We start from the raw sequence: 18101 nt of genomic DNA on the forward strand, positions 1-18101 counted from the left end.
AAATACTTTAACGTAGTAATATCAAATAAAGGTGGTTTACATACGCTAATGAGTCTGGGGAATGTATGTATTTTTCTGAGACACCCTATATATAAATTACCAGATTCAGAACAATTAAGGATACATGCTTAAAGTGATCCTCTGATTTAAATACATGTAGGCTCTAATAAACCACAATTGTTCTCTTGTACTAAAATATGTTGTTAGAAACACATAAAATGTTAAATCAATGGCAATATTTTATAATATTTAGTCCATATTTTGACCGTTTGTTGGCGCCATGGTTTGCGGGCTCGCAGTGATGACGTAATTGGTATCTTTCCAAATGTGTAGCGTGTTCAACAATTGCTTATTGCTGCCTAAACTCGCGAAGTAAAATGCCACCATGTGCTGCTTTTGGATGCAATTTCCAGTCAAATGGAAAAAAGGGAATGAAGTGAGTGGTCAAGGTGGAATTATTATTTATAGTGAATAAATGTGCATAAGTGGAAGCTTCTCCCCTTTCTGGTACTTTTATACACGTATCCTAGCTACCACGGGTTACAATGTATAAGACCTGGATGACACAAGGTGTGCTCTTTGGCCTGTACTGTATGTAAAGCACACGACAGCTCTGGATGCTAACAATCTACATAATTATATTGGGAAAACGTTTGAAAATGCAATATGCTTACCTGGAATATCTGCTAATCAAACCGGAGTTCACGAATCCCAACAGCATGCACTCTCGCTCCCAACCGGAGTTCCTAACAGCACTCTCTCGCATCACCAGTTTTGCCCAACTTTTGTCTTATCAGGTATTTGCTGCACGCATTTTTGCCTGAAGCTCGACTTGTGAACGACCGACAGTGCTGTCCTGCTCTTCACTTTTCAGATCCGGTTCAATAGGAAGGGTAGAACTGACGACATGTTGGGAAAGCTAACGAGTGACTAGCTTGAATTTCGGCATTCGGGGCCAGTGACGTCACGCACTGCGACGTAAAAACAATGGCGACCTATCACTTAAAATAATTTTACAAACTTTATTAAAACAAAAACATTAAGAGGGGTTTTAATATCAAATTATTATAACTCATACTAACATTTATGTTTTAAGAATTACTTGTCTTAAAAATAGAGGATCCCTTTAAATATACACTTCACTGGTCATAGATACACATCTAAGGCTATTTGATAAGTCTCTCCTTCTGTCATCTTTCCAGGTGCTGGGTGGAGTTTGTTGGCATCCTGTCCTGTGCTGTCCCGTCGCTGGTCCTGGCGCCGGGGTTTTCTGCTTGGGCTTGTCTGGTTGCATCTGGTCGTGCATGGGTCCCGTGGGGCGTGTGGTGGTCCCGCGACCGGGTGGGGGTGCCGCTTGGGTGCCGCCACATGGCCGCGGCCCTTCCCTGGCCGGCCGGGCTGGGAGTTTTAGGCGGCGGCCACAGCTCCCTCCTGGGTCAGCCCGGCCGGAGCTGCGTCCCCTCGTACTGGGTACCGGGGAGGTGTCCCTGGTGTCATACTGCGCACCCCTCCTGACCCAGGGGTGGGATGGGGGGGTCGCGCCTCCGTCCCCTTGGTCTGTCTCCGGCCCTGTCCGCCTCTCCGGACCGCGCCGGCTGCCGCTGCCCTCCAATTGGCGGGGCCTCTTAGGGCCCATGGGGCCTTTGGGTGCGGCTTGTTGTCCCCTGCATTTGGCGTGGCGCCTGTTCGGGATGCGGGGTGGGTGCCCGGGCAGCAAGGGGGGGAGGGGCGTGCGGATGCGGGGGCACCGTGGTGGTTTGGGGCGGGGGTTGATCGTGGCCCTGTCCCTTCCCCCGCCCTGCGAACGGTGGTTCTGCCGGACAGGGCCACGCCTGCGGGAGCATGCCTTCACGCACTCATCACTTTGCACTGTAAATATTTTTCACCCTGGCACCTATATACTCATTCATTCCTCCGGGGAGAGTCGAGCGGGGGCCATACAGTCCCGGCCAGGCTCCCCTTGATTTTAATGCATTACACACCAAGGTTGTGGGATGGATGGGACCTGTTGCGGGGGGTGACACCACCGTTACCACCTCATGGCAGGCCCCACCATGTGGGTTGGTGGTGCGTCCCCTCTTCCCATCCCTGAAGGCCGATTGATGGGGGCCCGGTTGACCCCGGGGGCCAAACCTGGATCCTTAAGGGGGGGGTGACGATGGCCCCTTTTCCGGGCTGCAGGAGGAGTGATTAGCCACGCTGACTCCCGGCCCCCCGCCCACCCACCTTCCCCGGGCTGGCTGGATGGGGGCTGTGGCCCCGGGGGCTGTCTGCTCCTCTGCGTGGCTATCGCGTGTTTGATGGGACTCGTGCATGGCTGGATGTGATTGGGCATGCTCAGGTGGGGGGGCTTAGTGCCATGATTGGCGATGCGGCAGCGTAGGGTGGGTTGCCAACGGGCGTTACTGGGTTCTAGATCACACGGCTGATTTGTGTACACTCCTCCCCTCCCAGTGACTTAGCTTCTAGACCCCCCCTTCTTTCCCTGGTTAACAGGCCCCCCACATGGTGTCAACCGGAAATACATCTAGCTGACGATCGCACCAACATATTCATAGTTAGTGTAGGCGTTCAATGTAATTCTTGTTGTGGGTTTCTTCTTTCTCTCTCTCTCTCTCTCTCTCTCGTTCTCTCTCGATCTCTCTCTCCTTTTCTTCTGTTCCCCCTTAACCCCTTCCTGTTCGCTGCTTTGTCTTAATAAACGAGGTATGTTGAATGATCACAATGGGAGTATGTCATACTCCAATGTGAAACATTAAAACTGTTCAGAGCCACCGGACACGTAGACTTCCATTCTCCATGTCAAACAGCTGAACAGGACAGGTTAAAAAAAGAAAAAAACAATAATAATAATAAAATAAAATAGGCTAGTGCTTAAAAGTATGAGAGGGAAACACATGCATAACGTATGTTGAGGCAATGACAAGGTAATCAAAGACTCAATAAAAATACAAATAGTAAGTACTCGTCACTTTTAACCGATGTGCGGATGTGTTGGACATCTCACCGCGTAGAAGGAATTGCATTAACCTGGTGGTGTTCGTCTAGTGACGGAGACAAACTACGTCCACACCCCGAGCGTCCATTACGTGCATAAAAATGGCACCCTCTGTAGATATAAACATGTACTTAATATTACAGGTTTTGAAATCAATGGGAATATTTTACATGTTTCTAATAACACATTTTAGTAAAAGAGAACAATTGTGGCTTAGTAGAGCCTACAAGTCTTTAAGTCCGAGGTTCCCTTTAAATACATACAAGAGGTAACGAGACAATGAGGCACAGGTGGGTGACACAAGAGGCACCAGATTGGTCAACACACAAGGAGCAGGCCACAGCAAGTGAAATTAATGGATAATCACATGGACAAGACACTAGGACACAAACTTAACTAAACCTAACACAAGGCACGACAAGCTGAAACCGGACAAACGGGTTGTGCTGGACACCGGACATATCACTGAAAAGGCTGAGTGTACGTCCTAAAGCCGGACAGGTGGTCAGCCTACATCAAATACATTTGAACTGAGGGTTCTGGCAGCAAATGAACGAATGTTCTTTCGCTGCCAAACCCTCCTGCTTCGAATGGATAGGATGTTTATTAGTGATGAACTGACTGGTGGAAGGAAACGAGGGTGCATCATGGCCAGAGGTGATTTTTATTTAACTCATTGACTGTGCTAAACATTCAATCTATTTGAAGCGGGAGGGCTGACAGCAAATGTTGTCGGCAGCCGTAATGTGTGTAATGAGTGTTTTTTTCCCTGTGTAGGAATGCTGAGAGTCTAATCTGTGGCTTGTGTTGTTTACGCTGGCAACCCGAGCAAGTCCCCGCTACGCTACGCTAACTCGTTTTTCTGCGCGGCACCTTTCAAGACTCTAATCGCCAATGTGCGTGCGTGCGTGTCGCAGGCCTAAGCGGGGGGAATTGAAACAATTAGGCAATTATGCCCTGTCGCACCCCTTTGACTAGCGAAGCACCGCCTAGCGTGTTGACCCGCACGCTTTACTGCTGATTGCTGTTAGCTTCAATCAAACTGACATGTTTTAGCACAACAACAACAACAACAGAAATTGAGGTCCAAGTTTTCCAGACATTTCAAAATAGGCACTGCCTTTAACTACAGTTGTCAAATTCGCAAGTTGGAGGCCAGATCAGGCCCTCTGCATGATTTTGGGCAGATTGGGAAAATGACTTTATGTGCACTTCATGTTCAGAGAAAATGTGCTGTTCAGTTTTTTTCTAATCCATTATTTTTATTAATTTAGATAAACAAATATTTAATTTAAAAAAAGGATATTCACAGTTTCATTTTGATTTTTTAAAATTCAAAAGTAAAAAAATATCAACAAAAAAGAATACTTGCATTTTTCTTTTTATTAAATGCATATTCGTTGCCAACCCTCCCACTTCAAATTTACAGTATAGGACGTCTACTCTCATTTGAAATCACATGCGATGTCACAGACGCATTTCCTTCACACTGCGAGTTACGTACGTTTGCGTATTATGAATGCAAAAAGTATCGGACTTAATTAAAAATCCATTTTCCGTAGCCATTTTTCCAATCCTTGCTCGTCGTATCCCTACTGGTCATTCTCTACCTTTTTCCTGGGCTTTTGTTTGGAGTCACATGGTTGGCTATCCTTCCCGTGGGACTAATTAACGCCGGCTTAGCGCACGTGAAGTTTTCCGGGCTAATCCCCACACTCACTCCCGTGTCATGAGGTGGATTTACCGGCTGAGATTAAGGCTGTTTTGTCACAGCGACGACAATGACGACTTTGCTTGCCGCTATTGTGTTTTTGTATGCTTCAATTAACAGTACAACATACCAAATAAAGAAAGGAATTTTATAGGATGGTGGCTTTGCATTGAATGCACATACATAAAGTAACAAATTATATTTAATGTCAATACTTCGTTTTCTGGTGTAAATTGTCTTTTTTTTTTTTAAGTCAGTCAATTTACTTTTATTTAAGGCTTCTCAATTAGTTTTTATACCCCGCCCCCCCAATCACACACACACACACACACAGGAAGACGTAAACGTTTCGCACTGCCCCAACTCTGCCGCCACTGTAAATAGTATCATTTGTCAATGAAATTATTATTTTTATACATACACTTCTGCATAAAATTGTGCCTTTTTTAATATTAAAGAAAAAAAGTAATATAGATCAACTTGTCGCTCTTGAATGGTTCAAGTCGTACCTAAATGAGCTGAGTTTTTGTGTAAAAATGGGCAATTTCATGTCCAAAAAGGCATCGCTTCCACACGGGGTAACCCAGGGATCTGTTCTCGGCACTCTTTTATTTTCGCTTTATTTATTGCCTCTTGGTTCTGTTTTTACGAAACATGATGTTTTATTTCATTTGTATGCTGATGACTGTCAGATTTATTTTCCAATGCCGCAAAATGGCACTTTCTGTCAACTCATTGAATGCCTCAACGATATAAAGTCGTGGCTTCCACTTAATTTTTTAAGCTTGAATGACAGCAAGACTGAAGTCATGGTGTTCAGACCAAGTAGCCAGGCCTCCCTGAATGTTGACCTTGGTTCATTGTCTCCGTTTCTTAAGAACTATGTCAAAAATCTAGGGGTCCAATTTGATTCTGATTTTAAATTTGAGAAGCAGATTTCTTGTGTTGTATGCGACTGTTTTTATCAGCTTCGCCAGATAGCTAAGGTGAAATCTATTGTTTCACGGTCTGATTTGGAGAAATCGATTCATGCTTTTGTCATAACTCGGCTGGATTATGGTAATTCTTTGTATGCAGGCGTCGGTCAGGCTGAACTGGCCCATCTGCAACTTGTAAAAAACTCTGCTGCTCGACTCCTAACTAGAACCCACAGACGCGAACATATCACCCCGATTTTAGCATCTCTTCACTGGCTCCCAGTACATTACCGAATACATTTTAAGATATTATTATTTGTTCTTAAATGTTTGAATAATCTTGCGCCACCATATCTGTCAGAACTGCTTCAGCCTTACAGCCCAACCAGAACCCTCAGATCAGCTGACCACCTGCTTCTAGGAGTCCCAAGATCAAGGCTGAAGCTCAGGGGTGACTGTGCATTTGCGGTGATGGCACCCAGGCTGTTGAACCAATTACCACTTACTATTAGACAGACCCCTTCATTTACGGATTTTAAAGCACACCTTAAAACATTTTCTTTTTTCTTCAGCTTTTAATGTGCAATGACTGTTTATGGCCTTGTCTTTCATTTATTTTATTTTTATGTGTTTGTTTTATGTTTGAAAGTTAACTTATTTGCTGTTTTATGGTATGTAAAGCACTTTGGACTCTTTGGTGGATTTTTTTAGATGTGCTATACAAATAAAGTTGATTAACTTACAATAAAGTATCACTTTATTATAGGGCTGTCAAACAATTGATTTTTGTAAATCCGAGTTAATCACAGCTTAAAAATTAATTTTCTTTCTTTTTCAAATATTTTTATTCAATTTTTTCATGTATATAAACAGAAATTTACAAACAAGATAACACAAGATAAACCCTCCCCACCCACAACCCCAAATGTCCTGAATAACTATAGTATTTAGGCAAACAAATACATATCAATGATGAGTTAAAGGCAGTGCATCACAAAATAAAAGCTGTTGCGTTTATGTCCATATCTGTATATATCTTTATCTTTAAAGAGAGAAAATGTAAAAATAGGAGGAGAATGATTGTATTTATCCATACGTCTCAAGGGTTCCCTCCGAACATCTGAGCATATCTCATGGCTTTGTTTGAGTTTTGTGAAAGTACGTCAGAAAAGGATCCCACGTCGTATGGAACCTTCTCCTTGACCTAGTCAAAGAGAAGCGCAACATTTCTAGTTTGAGGCAAGACATTAAATCCCGACGCCACTGGATAAGCGTGGGCAGGGCAGCCCCCTTCCACTGTAGCAAAATTGTGCGTCTAGCCAAGAGCAGAGCAAAGGTGACCATACGTTGTTCTGTAGATGACAAGTGATCATTATCTTCACGAAAAATACCAAACAAAGCAAGGGTAGGATTGATGTTAATATTCTTATTTAGTACTGTGGACAGAGTTTGGAAAATATCAAACCAAAATTTCTGCAGTTTGGGGCACAGCCAATACATATGTATCAATGTAGCCTCCCCAAATTTGCATTTATCACAGGTGGCCGTAATGTTCGAGTAAAAACTGGACAGTTTAGCTTTGGACATGTGAGCCCTGTGCACCACCTTGAACTGAAGAAGGCAGTGCCTAGCACAGATTGATGATTTATGTATTGAAGATAGTATAGATTCCCACAAATTATCAGGGAGATGCCCCAAATCTTGTTCCCAAGCTGCCCTTACCTTATCAATAGCTGAACCCAATGATAACGAAATGTAGTTATGCAGTTTTGACAGTGCACCTTCGGAAAGTGGATCAAAGGAGAGAAACCGGTCGATTGGATTAGGACTGGGTACTAAGGGGAAATTGGGCACATTAGAGCGCACATAATGCCTGACTTGCAAATAACGAAAAAAGTGAGTTCTGGGTAGATTATATTTCTCAGTCAGTTGAGTAAATGAAACAAAGTGTCCATCTTCAAACATGTCAGCAAATGATTTGATACCCTTATCATGCCATATCCGAAAGTTATAATCACAAGAAGAGGGGATGAAAAGGTGGTTGGAGGCAATCGGACTCAAGAGAGAAAACAGTTTGTAGTTAAAGAATCTCCTAAACTGGACCCATATACGAAGGGTGTGACGTACCACTGGGTTAAGTGAGTTTGGTATTTGACAGTCTGATGATGCAGCTAGAAGTGCAGGAAGAGAGACATTTTCACAGGAGTCCAGCTCCAAAGACGTCCAGCCTGGACCATCCAGTTGAAGATAAAAATGAGTCCAGAAAGCGATACAGCGAATATTAGCAGCCCAGTAATAATGACGAAAGTCTGGGAGCCCCATACCTCCGTCCTTCTTTGGTCTCCGTAATATGGCTTTACCGACCCGAGGCCTTTTTCCTTGCCATATGTACGAGGAAACTATGGAATCTAGAGAAACAAAAAAGGCTTTTGGAATAAGTACTGGAATATTCTGAAATAAGTACATAAATTTTGGAAGTATATTCATTTTTATTGAGTTTATACGTCCGGCAAGCGATAATGTTATGGGAGACCACTGTGATAATGATGTTTTAACCTGATTTAACAAAACAGTAAAATTATCTCTTAGAAGATTCTTAAACTGCCGTGTAACGACCACTCCCAAATATGTAAACTGTCTCTCTTCAATCTGGAACGGGGTGCTGCTATGGTCCAAAACAAGCGCTTCTCTATTAACTGGGAATAATTGACTCTTAGATATATTGATTTTATATCCAGACACTGAGCTAAATTGCTCAAGCAATGTAAGAGCAGCTGGAAGCGAGGTGTTGGGGTCAGACACATACAGGAGGAGATCATCTGCATACAGAGACACCTTATGCTCAGTACCCCCTCTCCAAATACCAGAAATATCCTGGTTGTTCCGGAGTGCAATTGCAAGTGGTTCAATTGCCAAGGCAAAAAGAATGGGGCTTAGTGGACAACCCTGGCGGGTTCCACGACCCAATGCAAAGGGCTGAGAACTTATGCTATTTGTTTGAACTCTTGCAATGGGAGAAGAATACAGCAATTTTATCGATGCTATGAGTGTTGGACTAAGACCAAACTTTTCCAGGACCTTAAACAAGTACTTCCACTCTACCCGATCAAACGCCTTTTCGGCATCAAGTGAGACTATACATTCAGGAACATTACTCGGGCTTGAGTATAAAATATTAAAGAGCCGCCGAGTGTTAAAGAAGGAGTGTCGGTTTTTAATGAAACCCGTCTGATCCTGCGCTATTATTAAAGTGGCAGCTTCCTCTAGCCGGTGTGCTATTGCCTTGGCAAAAATTTTTGCATCTGTATTCAGCAAAGAAATTGGTCGGTAAGAAGCACAGCGTGTGGGATCCTTACCCTTTTTGGCAATGAGAGTTATACGAGCCTCATTCATGGACTGAGGAAGTGAACCAAGCCTGAGTGACTCAGAGAAAACGGTGACAAGGTACGGTGAGAGTAATGCTGAGAATGTCTTATAGAAATCTGATGGTAAACCATCCGGGCCAGGCATCTTCGAAGATTGCATGGATGCAATAGCCCGGGTTATCTCCAACTGGGACACAGGACCCTCCATTTTCCCCAGTAATGTTGATGGAATGGTTGGGATGGGTAGAGGGTCAAGAAAGGCTGCAATAGTTGCATCATCATCATCATCATCGTACTTGTTAAATTGCGAGGTATACAGCTGGGCATAAAAACTTTTAAAGGTGTCATTTATTTCAGTAGGATCGAGAGAAATATCACCATTGTCTGTTTGAATACGTGTTATAAATTGTTTAGCTTTTTGGCCTTTTAATTGATTAGCTAGCAATTTCCCAATCTTCTCACTGTTCTCATAGTACATGCTTTTACTTTTTAACAGGAGGTTTTCAGTTTGGTAAGTAGTGAGAAGGTCCAGCTTTGTTTTCAATTCTACACGTTGGTTAAATAGCTCTGAGGTTTGATCAAGAGCATAGTGACAATCAATCTCCTGAATTTTTGATATCAACTCTGATTGCTCCTTTTGCGTTTGTCTCTTCAGGTTTGCAGTAAATGAAATAATTTGCCCTCTAATATATGCCTTAAATGTGTCCCAGACCAGAAGAGAGGATACACCAGGTGAACAATTAATTTCAAAGAAAAGAGTAATGTGGTCTTTTATGTAATTAAAAAACTGTGGGTTTGAAAGTACAACAGGGTTGAAACGCCAGTGCCTCATAGGCCGGGGAACATTGGGAAATGACACCGACATCACGATAGGGGCGTGGTCAGATATGACTATGCTTTGGTATGTACAAGAGTTGACCCGAGGGATAAGTCTGCTATCAATAAAAAAATAATCAATTCTAGTATAAGTGTGATGGACACTGGAAAAGAAAGAGAATTGTTTTTCTCTAGGGTTAAGAAAACGCCATATATCCGAAATCCCAAATTCAGCGATGAATGATTGAATACATGATGCAGATCTACTCACTACTGCTGATCTGCTGGAGGAGCGGTCGAGACTCGGGTCCAGCCAGCAATTAAAGTCCCCCCCTAAAACTAAGTAATGTGTATCCAACCCATTAAGAAGGGAGAAAAAATTATCAAAAAAGCGGACATCATCCGTATTAGGAGCATAAACATTAGCAAATATAATTTTGGTGTTAAAAAGTTTCCCAGTAACGATTATATATCTCCCATTTGAGTCAGCTGTGACATTGTCTGGTTCAAAATGCATATGTTTGGCAACCAAAATAGAAACTCCCCTTGCCTTGGCTTCAAATGCAGAGTGAAAGTGCTGCCCTGACCAGCCCGTCATAAGCCTGAGGTGCTCAGATGCTCGTATATGTGTCTCCTGCAAAAAGACGATGTCTGGTTTAAACTGCTTTAGATGGTTAAATACCTTCTTTCTTTTGATTGGATGATTTAGGCCCTTGACATTCCAGCTTACCAAATTAAGATCACCATTCATGTATTGTCTAATCTGCAGAGTATATTGGTACTGACATAATATAATATAAAGCTTAGTGATAGCGCTGCCACATCATCATCAAAATAAAAAATAAAAATACAAGCCCTTAAAGTGCCTAAATTAGAGCATGAAGAACTGCTTCTCCCTCCCCATTCCCCAACCCATTGAAATAAATAAGAAAACACAAAAAAAACCTTCCAAAAAACTTTACAGATAGCAACAGTAAGTTGCAAGCTCTTCCTAACTTTCCCTATACGATACATTTACTTCCTAATTCCTATCCACTTAATCTCGATCCCACTCTCATATGTGCAACAGTGCCACTAAATTAAATAAACCATATCTGTCAGAACTGCTTCAGCCTTACAGCCCAACCAGAACCCTCAGATCAGCTGACCACCTGCTTCTAGGAGTCCCAAGATCAAGGCTGAAGCTCAGGGGTGACTGTGCATTTGCGGTGATGGCACCCAGGCTGTTGAACCAATTACCACTTACTATTAGACAGACCCCTTCATTTACGGATTTTAAAGCACACCTTAAAACATTTTCTTTTTTCTTCAGCTTTTAATGTGCAATGACTGTTTATGGCCTTGTCTTTCATTTATTTTATTTTTATGTGTTTGTTTTATGTTTGAAAGTTAACTTATTTGCTGTTTTATGGTATGTAAAGCACTTTGGACTCTTTGGTGGATTTTTTTAGATGTGCTATACAAATAAAGTTGATTAACTTACAATAAAGTATCACTTTATTATAGGGCTGTCAAACAATTGATTTTTGTAAATCCGAGTTAATCACAGCTTAAAAATTAATTTTAATCATAATTATTTGCAATTCAAATCATCTGTAAAATATGCCAATATTTTTCTGTAAATTATTGTTGGAATAGAAAGATAAGACCCAAGACGGATATATATATTCTACATACTGTACATAAGTACTGTATTTGTTTATTATAACAATAAATCCACAAGATGGCATTAACATTATTAAAATTCTTTCCGGTAAAAGGATCCACGGATAGAAAGACTTATAGTTCTTAAAAGATAAATGTTAGTACAAGTTATAGTAGTTATATATTACAACTCCTCCTAATGTTTTCGTTTTAATAACATTTGTAACATTTTCAATCAAAAAATAAACTAGTAGCTCGCCATTGTTGACGTCGCCGAGCGGTGACGTCGCATGGGCTCCCTGCCGTTCTTCTATAGTGTCTTTACCTACGTAAGGTAGTGATTGAAATACACCACAAGGGGTCAATGGCGAGTTTCAAATTAATTACAGATCTAGCCAACGAGTGCGTTTTGTCCCTCGACTGACACTGTAGTTTCCGGGTTCATTGTACCTTACGTTCATTTGAGTGTTGGCTTCACAATGTATGAGACCTCTGATAGTTAGTATATTCTGACTAAATACTGCCTACCAGTTTATTTGTTGAGCTAAACGAAATGTTTGAATAGAGTTTGACCAAAGTCTGAGTAAGTTTTATGTGTATTTTTCATAGCTATTTCTTTTTGTGAACATTTTTTTTTTTTTTTGAGAGAGATAGGAATATTATTTTTGTTATGCTTTGACTAAATGATACTTATGTTTGTTGTGAAGGAATGGCCGAAGCTTATGCCAATAAACGGCACGGTCCAATGAACGCATGTGTCTACTCGCCTTTCTCTGCCTCTTCGCTCTCAATGTGCAAAAAACGGCGTCATTGTAATCTGTTTGAGGCAATGCATGAGCGGGTCATTCCCCGCATGCGTTCAATGCATCAAATATTTTAACGTGATTAATTAAAATATTTACTGCCCGTTAACGCGATAAATTTGACAGAACTACTTTATTAACATTGTTTTCTTTGTAACAGAAAACATTTCAAGCACATCAATTTGCCTGAATTACAAACAAAAAAAAGTCACACCCAAACTGTGAAAATACACTTAAAGGTTTTTTAGGTTAGGGTTTTTTGAAGGTCTGATATTGAAAAATGAAATGTAATAAAATCAATAAATAACAATGAATTCAAATTAATTAGCAACATTAACGCATGATGACAATATGCCAAACAATTCCATAACACCCCCCCAAAAAAAACAAAAAAACAAAAATTAATAGATCAAAAACGACACTGTCATTGGACAACGGGACAGTTTTTATTTTTGCTGCAGGCAGTATCAGCTCCTTTGCCAGGGTGTGGGGTTATTTTGCACTGAGCAACTTGGTACGCCACCTAATATGATACTAACAGTGCTCGCTGGTTTACTGATGTATCACTGACAAAGCGGGACGATTGTTGGCAAAATTCGGAACGTTTTCACAGAAAAAGAAAATCAAGCGTCTTCTCAATGTGAATGGGGTCCAATGTCTTTATGTGAAGTCTTAAACGATTTGACAATTAGTATTAACATTTAACATATTATTAACATCACCAGCTTCGTCAGGTTTTTAATCATTTATTTCAGAACTTGTGCAACACAGCATGCCTACTGTCCGCCGCAACTGAACATGAAAAGTGAAGGTAAAAAGTCCTCTCTCACTCTGTCAAGTCAGCCACACGGTGCGTTCAGGTAGACCAAGCAAAACACATCTGCCACATTAGAACCCGATTCGTTACATTATTACAGGTATTATTACTATTATTATTATTATTCATAATTTATTTGTTTTGCTCTGTGTAATTGCTATTTGCAATAGTACCAGCAAGAGAAAAATAGTCGTTTGGGACTGCCCGAGAACCAATACACAAATGACATGCAGTGAAATATACGAAAATGAAAATCGAGTTGCCACAAAAGCAATAAAACAAAGCCAGTGCGAGAGCGAGAAAAGAATTCACCATTGTCATTACCTGCATCTTCTGGATCTTCATCGTAATCTTCATCATCACCGGACGTCAGAGAATCTACAAAAAAAAGGTCACAATTTTCAATTTGATTTTACCATCGAAAGGAATAAACATGTTTTTGTTGACACATTGTTCATGAGAGCCGGGCGGATTACTGAAAATTCACCGTTACCGAGATGGTTCACGATGACCGAGGTAACTTTGACCATGTCGGTAAATTCGTTATTTTCATGAAACGAAAAAATTAAGTCTTTTCAGCCCGGCCTTGACTGTGTGTTGTTTGGATATCTTCATTCCCCTTAAAGAAAGCAGTCAGTGTGCTTACGTATGAAGTCACGTGGTTATCAGGAAATCAAGCAAACAGAAGCCCGGTACACGAACGCTAGCGGCTAACGAAGTGAACGTGATGAAGTCGGATAATAGTGAAACTACTGGTAGCAATGCTACAGGCATTTCGAGTATAGACGCTCATAGTGTGGTACCATGACTACCTGTGACAGCGGATCTAACCTTGTCGAACAGCTGAACTTCATGTGAGGATTAGGCACAGACAGCATCTAGCAATCGGTATGTCGCGTTGTTTTGTATCGGTATGTGTGTGTGTGTGTGTGATTTCTCTGATAGCTTTTATGATGGTAGAGCATTCAGCATAAAGTATAATCCAACAGTTAAGCCTTTAATACGACCGTTTATTGGCCACAGCTATTTTTCTGTAAGTGCTTGCTTTATTCTGTGTCATTACTGCCATCAAAAAATCTTAAATGTTTCATTGGCTTAAGAGCAGTATAGCTCAATGTGTGTGCGTGTGTGTGGTGGGTGTGCATGTGTGCGTGCATGTAAAGACTTGTGCAGAGTAATTATGTCACAGTTGTCTGTTTGAAGTGTATTGTCCAAGTCATTGGTGTTACAATGACATTTTTGTACAGTGGTCATATTGATATTTATAATGTATATTGTTCAAATCATACAGGCTGTTATAAATGTTCATACTTGAATGCTTATTGTTTACAAGATATTTTTAAATACTTAAGGTTTACACTGCATGTTCAATCCTTAAATATGTTAAATTGAAAGCTGGTAAATAATTAACGAGAAACAGTTCATTTGTATTTTATGCATTGATTCAGATTTTCAAATAATATAACAGTCCACTTGGGCAGATTTATTCTCATTTGGTGTTATCGAGGTAAATCAACTCAATTTACGGCGATACATACTTAAGGGCATATCACCCAGCCCCACTATGAATCTATCAATTTTATTTGAGTTTGAAATTTGGTAGCAACGTGAGAAAATCTCAAAACGGCAGCCAATAAGCTCACCTCCCGCCTAGCGATTTTTCCCCCGAACGGCATTCTCTGCTCTTCAATATTTGCTCACAACCGCAGGTCTGGTTTTTACAGGGCGTTTGTGTACAGTACGAGACGTCCACTTAGCGCCGTCTGGGCGCCGTCCAGGTGCTAAAGCAGATACGCGTATCTGACACCTTGCTCAAATATTTCAAGCAAAGCGTAACAGTCGATGTGTGTGTTTGGAGTGGAATGAAGTGTGCGTATTACGCAGGGTGGGGACAGGAAACGGCCTGCGCGCCCTCTACAAAGTCGCACTTGACTGCTGGCTGAAAGGCCCGCAAGTGAGTGTGAAAAAAAAATGGCCGGTGAGCCCGTCGCCCCTTGCTTAGCAACGTGAAATTTGCCCAACCTACAAAAAATAGAAAACTTCTCAAAGAGCCATCAAAGAAGGGCCCCATGAATCTATTTTGTGAATTGAGTTTTTTTTTTTAAATGCTGATGATTCAAAAAAAGAATTCATACCATTTTTTGTTTTTTTTTTCCCCAAAAAGGAAATCTAGCAAGCGGTTATTAGACATACAGTATATATTCTGCACTGGGTAGCTTTCAAATGACTAGTGATGCATTGTGTGCGTGTGTGTTTTTTTAAGATTTATTATTGTTAATATAATTCGTGTTTCATATAAGAATAATACTGTATTGCATTTAAATGGGAGATTTATTAGAATGTATTGTCTCTACATTAGCGGTTGAATTGGTTAAAAAATAAAATAATATATGAGACAATATACCGCCAACTATAATTTATTATCACAACAGGCCTAACGATCATTCACTGCCCGACAGGTGTCGTACCTGTCACCCTGATGGTGTAATTGCTGAGCAGCTTGTTATTGCGAGCCAGTCGGCAGGAGTAGACACCTGAGTCCTCATAGGACACATTGACAATGCGCAGCGTCCTCTGGCTCGGCCGCGTCCGCTCGCCAGGCACCAGCACGGCACCGTCCTTGTACCAAACGGCGGGGCGGGCAGAGTCCTCTTCGGGGTCACAAGACATTTCTAGCGTGTCCCCCACGCCCAGGACAAAATCCTCCAGGAAGGCCGGCTCGCTGGACGCTGCATCTGAACATCAGAATTTGGGTCATTATATAGAATAATAGGTTATAATAACATGTGTTAGCTATCAATTTGTTAGCTGCCAGTGACTGCACTAAATGTCCAATTAATTGAGAAATAAAAATGCCCATTTATGTCCAACGGCAAAAATGTCAAATTTCAGATTTCCCAAAAACAAGATGCACAAAAGTGATCAGCCACTTTTTGGCAAAAAAAACTTCGCAAAAATGTGACATTTCAAAAATTCAACATTTCCCCATACATTTTCAGTGGGTCAATTCATTTCCAATGGCACATACAACTCCATTTACTCCTATTGGTTTTCAAAAAATCTATATTGGTGGTCAATATTTTGGACTCCAAGCCCAAAAAAAAAAAACATCCTTGAATTGCCCGAAAATTTACAGGAAATGGCCCGAAATGTACAGGGCGTGACATGGGAATAGGGCTGGGCGATATGGCCTACAGTACGTTTCAAGGTAAATTGAGCAGATTTTCCTCGATATGATAAATGACGATAAATTCACCCAAAACGGACTGTTATATAATATGAAAATCTGAGAAGAATTCAAGAATGAGCATTTATAACAGCTTGTATGACTTGAACAATGTAAATGTACAATGTACAACAATGTTATAAAAATCAATACGACGACTGCGCAAACATGTCATTGTAACACAAATGACTTACAGTTCGAACAAAGCATTTCAAACAGGCTACTTACTGTTAATGGCTGCTGTGACATAATTACTCAACACAAGTGTTTTACTTCAAGGTTTCAGGTTTTTTTATTCAGAATTTTTTTAAATACTTACACGCACCCCCCCCCCCCCACACACACACACACACACAACACACACATTAAAGCTATATTGCTCTTTTGCCAATGAAACTTTTAAGAGTATACCATGGCAGTAATGACACAGAATGAAGCAAGCACATACAGAAAAATACCCGTGGCCATTAAACGATATATATTATAGGCTTCAATACTATTCATACTAATTGCTAGATGCAGTCCGTGCCCAATCTACTCATTCAGTTCAGCTGTTTTGACAAGGTTAGAACTGCTACTTGACTCCATCACAATCATTTTATAGCGTTAGCCGCTAGCGTTAGCCTGTGGCATGGCTACCAGTAGCAAGCACCCTCTCCAGAAATCATGTGAACCATGGAGGAAAGAGGGTGAAAGCCCGTTTGGAGGCCGTCAAGAGTCGATTTAATGTCGGGTGAAAGTACCGAAGCTCCTTTAAGCCCAACTCCATCACGTTTGCTTGTAGCGTTAGCCGCTAGCATTGGCCTACCGGGCTTCTGTTTGTCTAAGTTCCTAATAACCACGTGACTTCATACGTAAGCACACTGACCGCTTTCTTAAAGGGGAATGAACATAGCCAAACAACAAAGTCAAATCCGGATGAAAAGACTATATTTTCTTGTTTTATTAAATTACTGAATTTACCGACATGGTCAAAATTACGTCGGTCATTGTGAAGAATTTCAGTAACGGTAAATTTTCGGTATACCGCCTGGCTCTACCCGGGAATGCCCAAAAATCATCAAAAGGTGACTCAAAGTCAACAGTCGCCGACTGGAAATGCCCAAAAACTTGCACGAAATGATCCAAAATGTACAGGAAGTGACTCTGAAATGGGCCAAAAATGCACAGGAAGTGACATGGGAATGCCCCCGAACCATCAGACAGTGACTTAAACTCAACAGAAAGTGACCTGAAAAGGCCACAAAAACAATTATGAATGTTCACTGAACAGGAAGAGACAAAGAAATGCCATGAAATCATCAGGAAATGAACCAAGATCTGCAGGAAGTACCTCTGAAATAACCAAAAATGCTCTGGAAGAGACATAAAATCAATAGGAGGAGACCTGCAAGTACCCTAAAATGAAGAAGGACGTAACCCAAAATGCCTGCCAATCAGAGTGATAGGCGTCCATTTCATTCATATTGGTAGCACTAGCTGTGATGTGTTCTGTGTCATTGACGTCAAATCCATTTGGACTAGGAGGGGCAAGTGAACCAACTGTTTGGAGGAGGCAAGCAGAGAGCGAGAGAAAAATCAACACGGCGCGGCGGACCTTTCTACTCCGGCTTCCACCATGTTCCCGCGGCAACCGTTCCAGGGAACGGCAGCCCTGACACGCGCACGTACGCACGCATACTTTCGCATGTACCAGCTGGGAGCCATCGGCATCCTGGGAAAATGCCAAGGGGGCGTGTGACAAATGATGCCCTGACACACCCACCAAGGGCTAATCAATAACGCCTGAAAACTAAGGGGCTGT

The 18101-nt window shown here is 41.5% G+C and overlaps 1 protein-coding gene across 12 annotated transcripts in view; it reads right to left on the reverse strand.

Moving 5' to 3' along the window:
• The window catches only part of fgfr3 (fibroblast growth factor receptor 3), a 148810-nt gene that overhangs the window by 82069 nt on the left and 48640 nt on the right, over nucleotides 1-18101 (reverse strand). For 6 of the 12 annotated variants that reach the window (XM_057860201.1, XM_057860199.1, XM_057860198.1 and 3 more), the window contains exons 3-4: nucleotides 15540-15806; nucleotides 13384-13449 (exon numbers count right to left, since the gene is read on the reverse strand). In XM_057860201.1, the coding sequence (XP_057716184.1) occupies nucleotides 13384-13449; nucleotides 15540-15806 (333 nt within the window). The remainder of the gene's footprint in view (nucleotides 1-13383; nucleotides 13450-15539; nucleotides 15807-18101) is intronic. The other 6 variants (XM_057860204.1, XM_057860202.1, XM_057860206.1 and 3 more) reach the window with 5 other exon arrangements.

The sequence above is a fragment of the Corythoichthys intestinalis genome, chromosome 15, assembly GCF_030265065.1.
Source record: "Corythoichthys intestinalis isolate RoL2023-P3 chromosome 15, ASM3026506v1, whole genome shotgun sequence".
NCBI lineage: Eukaryota > Metazoa > Chordata > Actinopteri > Syngnathiformes > Syngnathidae > Corythoichthys > Corythoichthys intestinalis.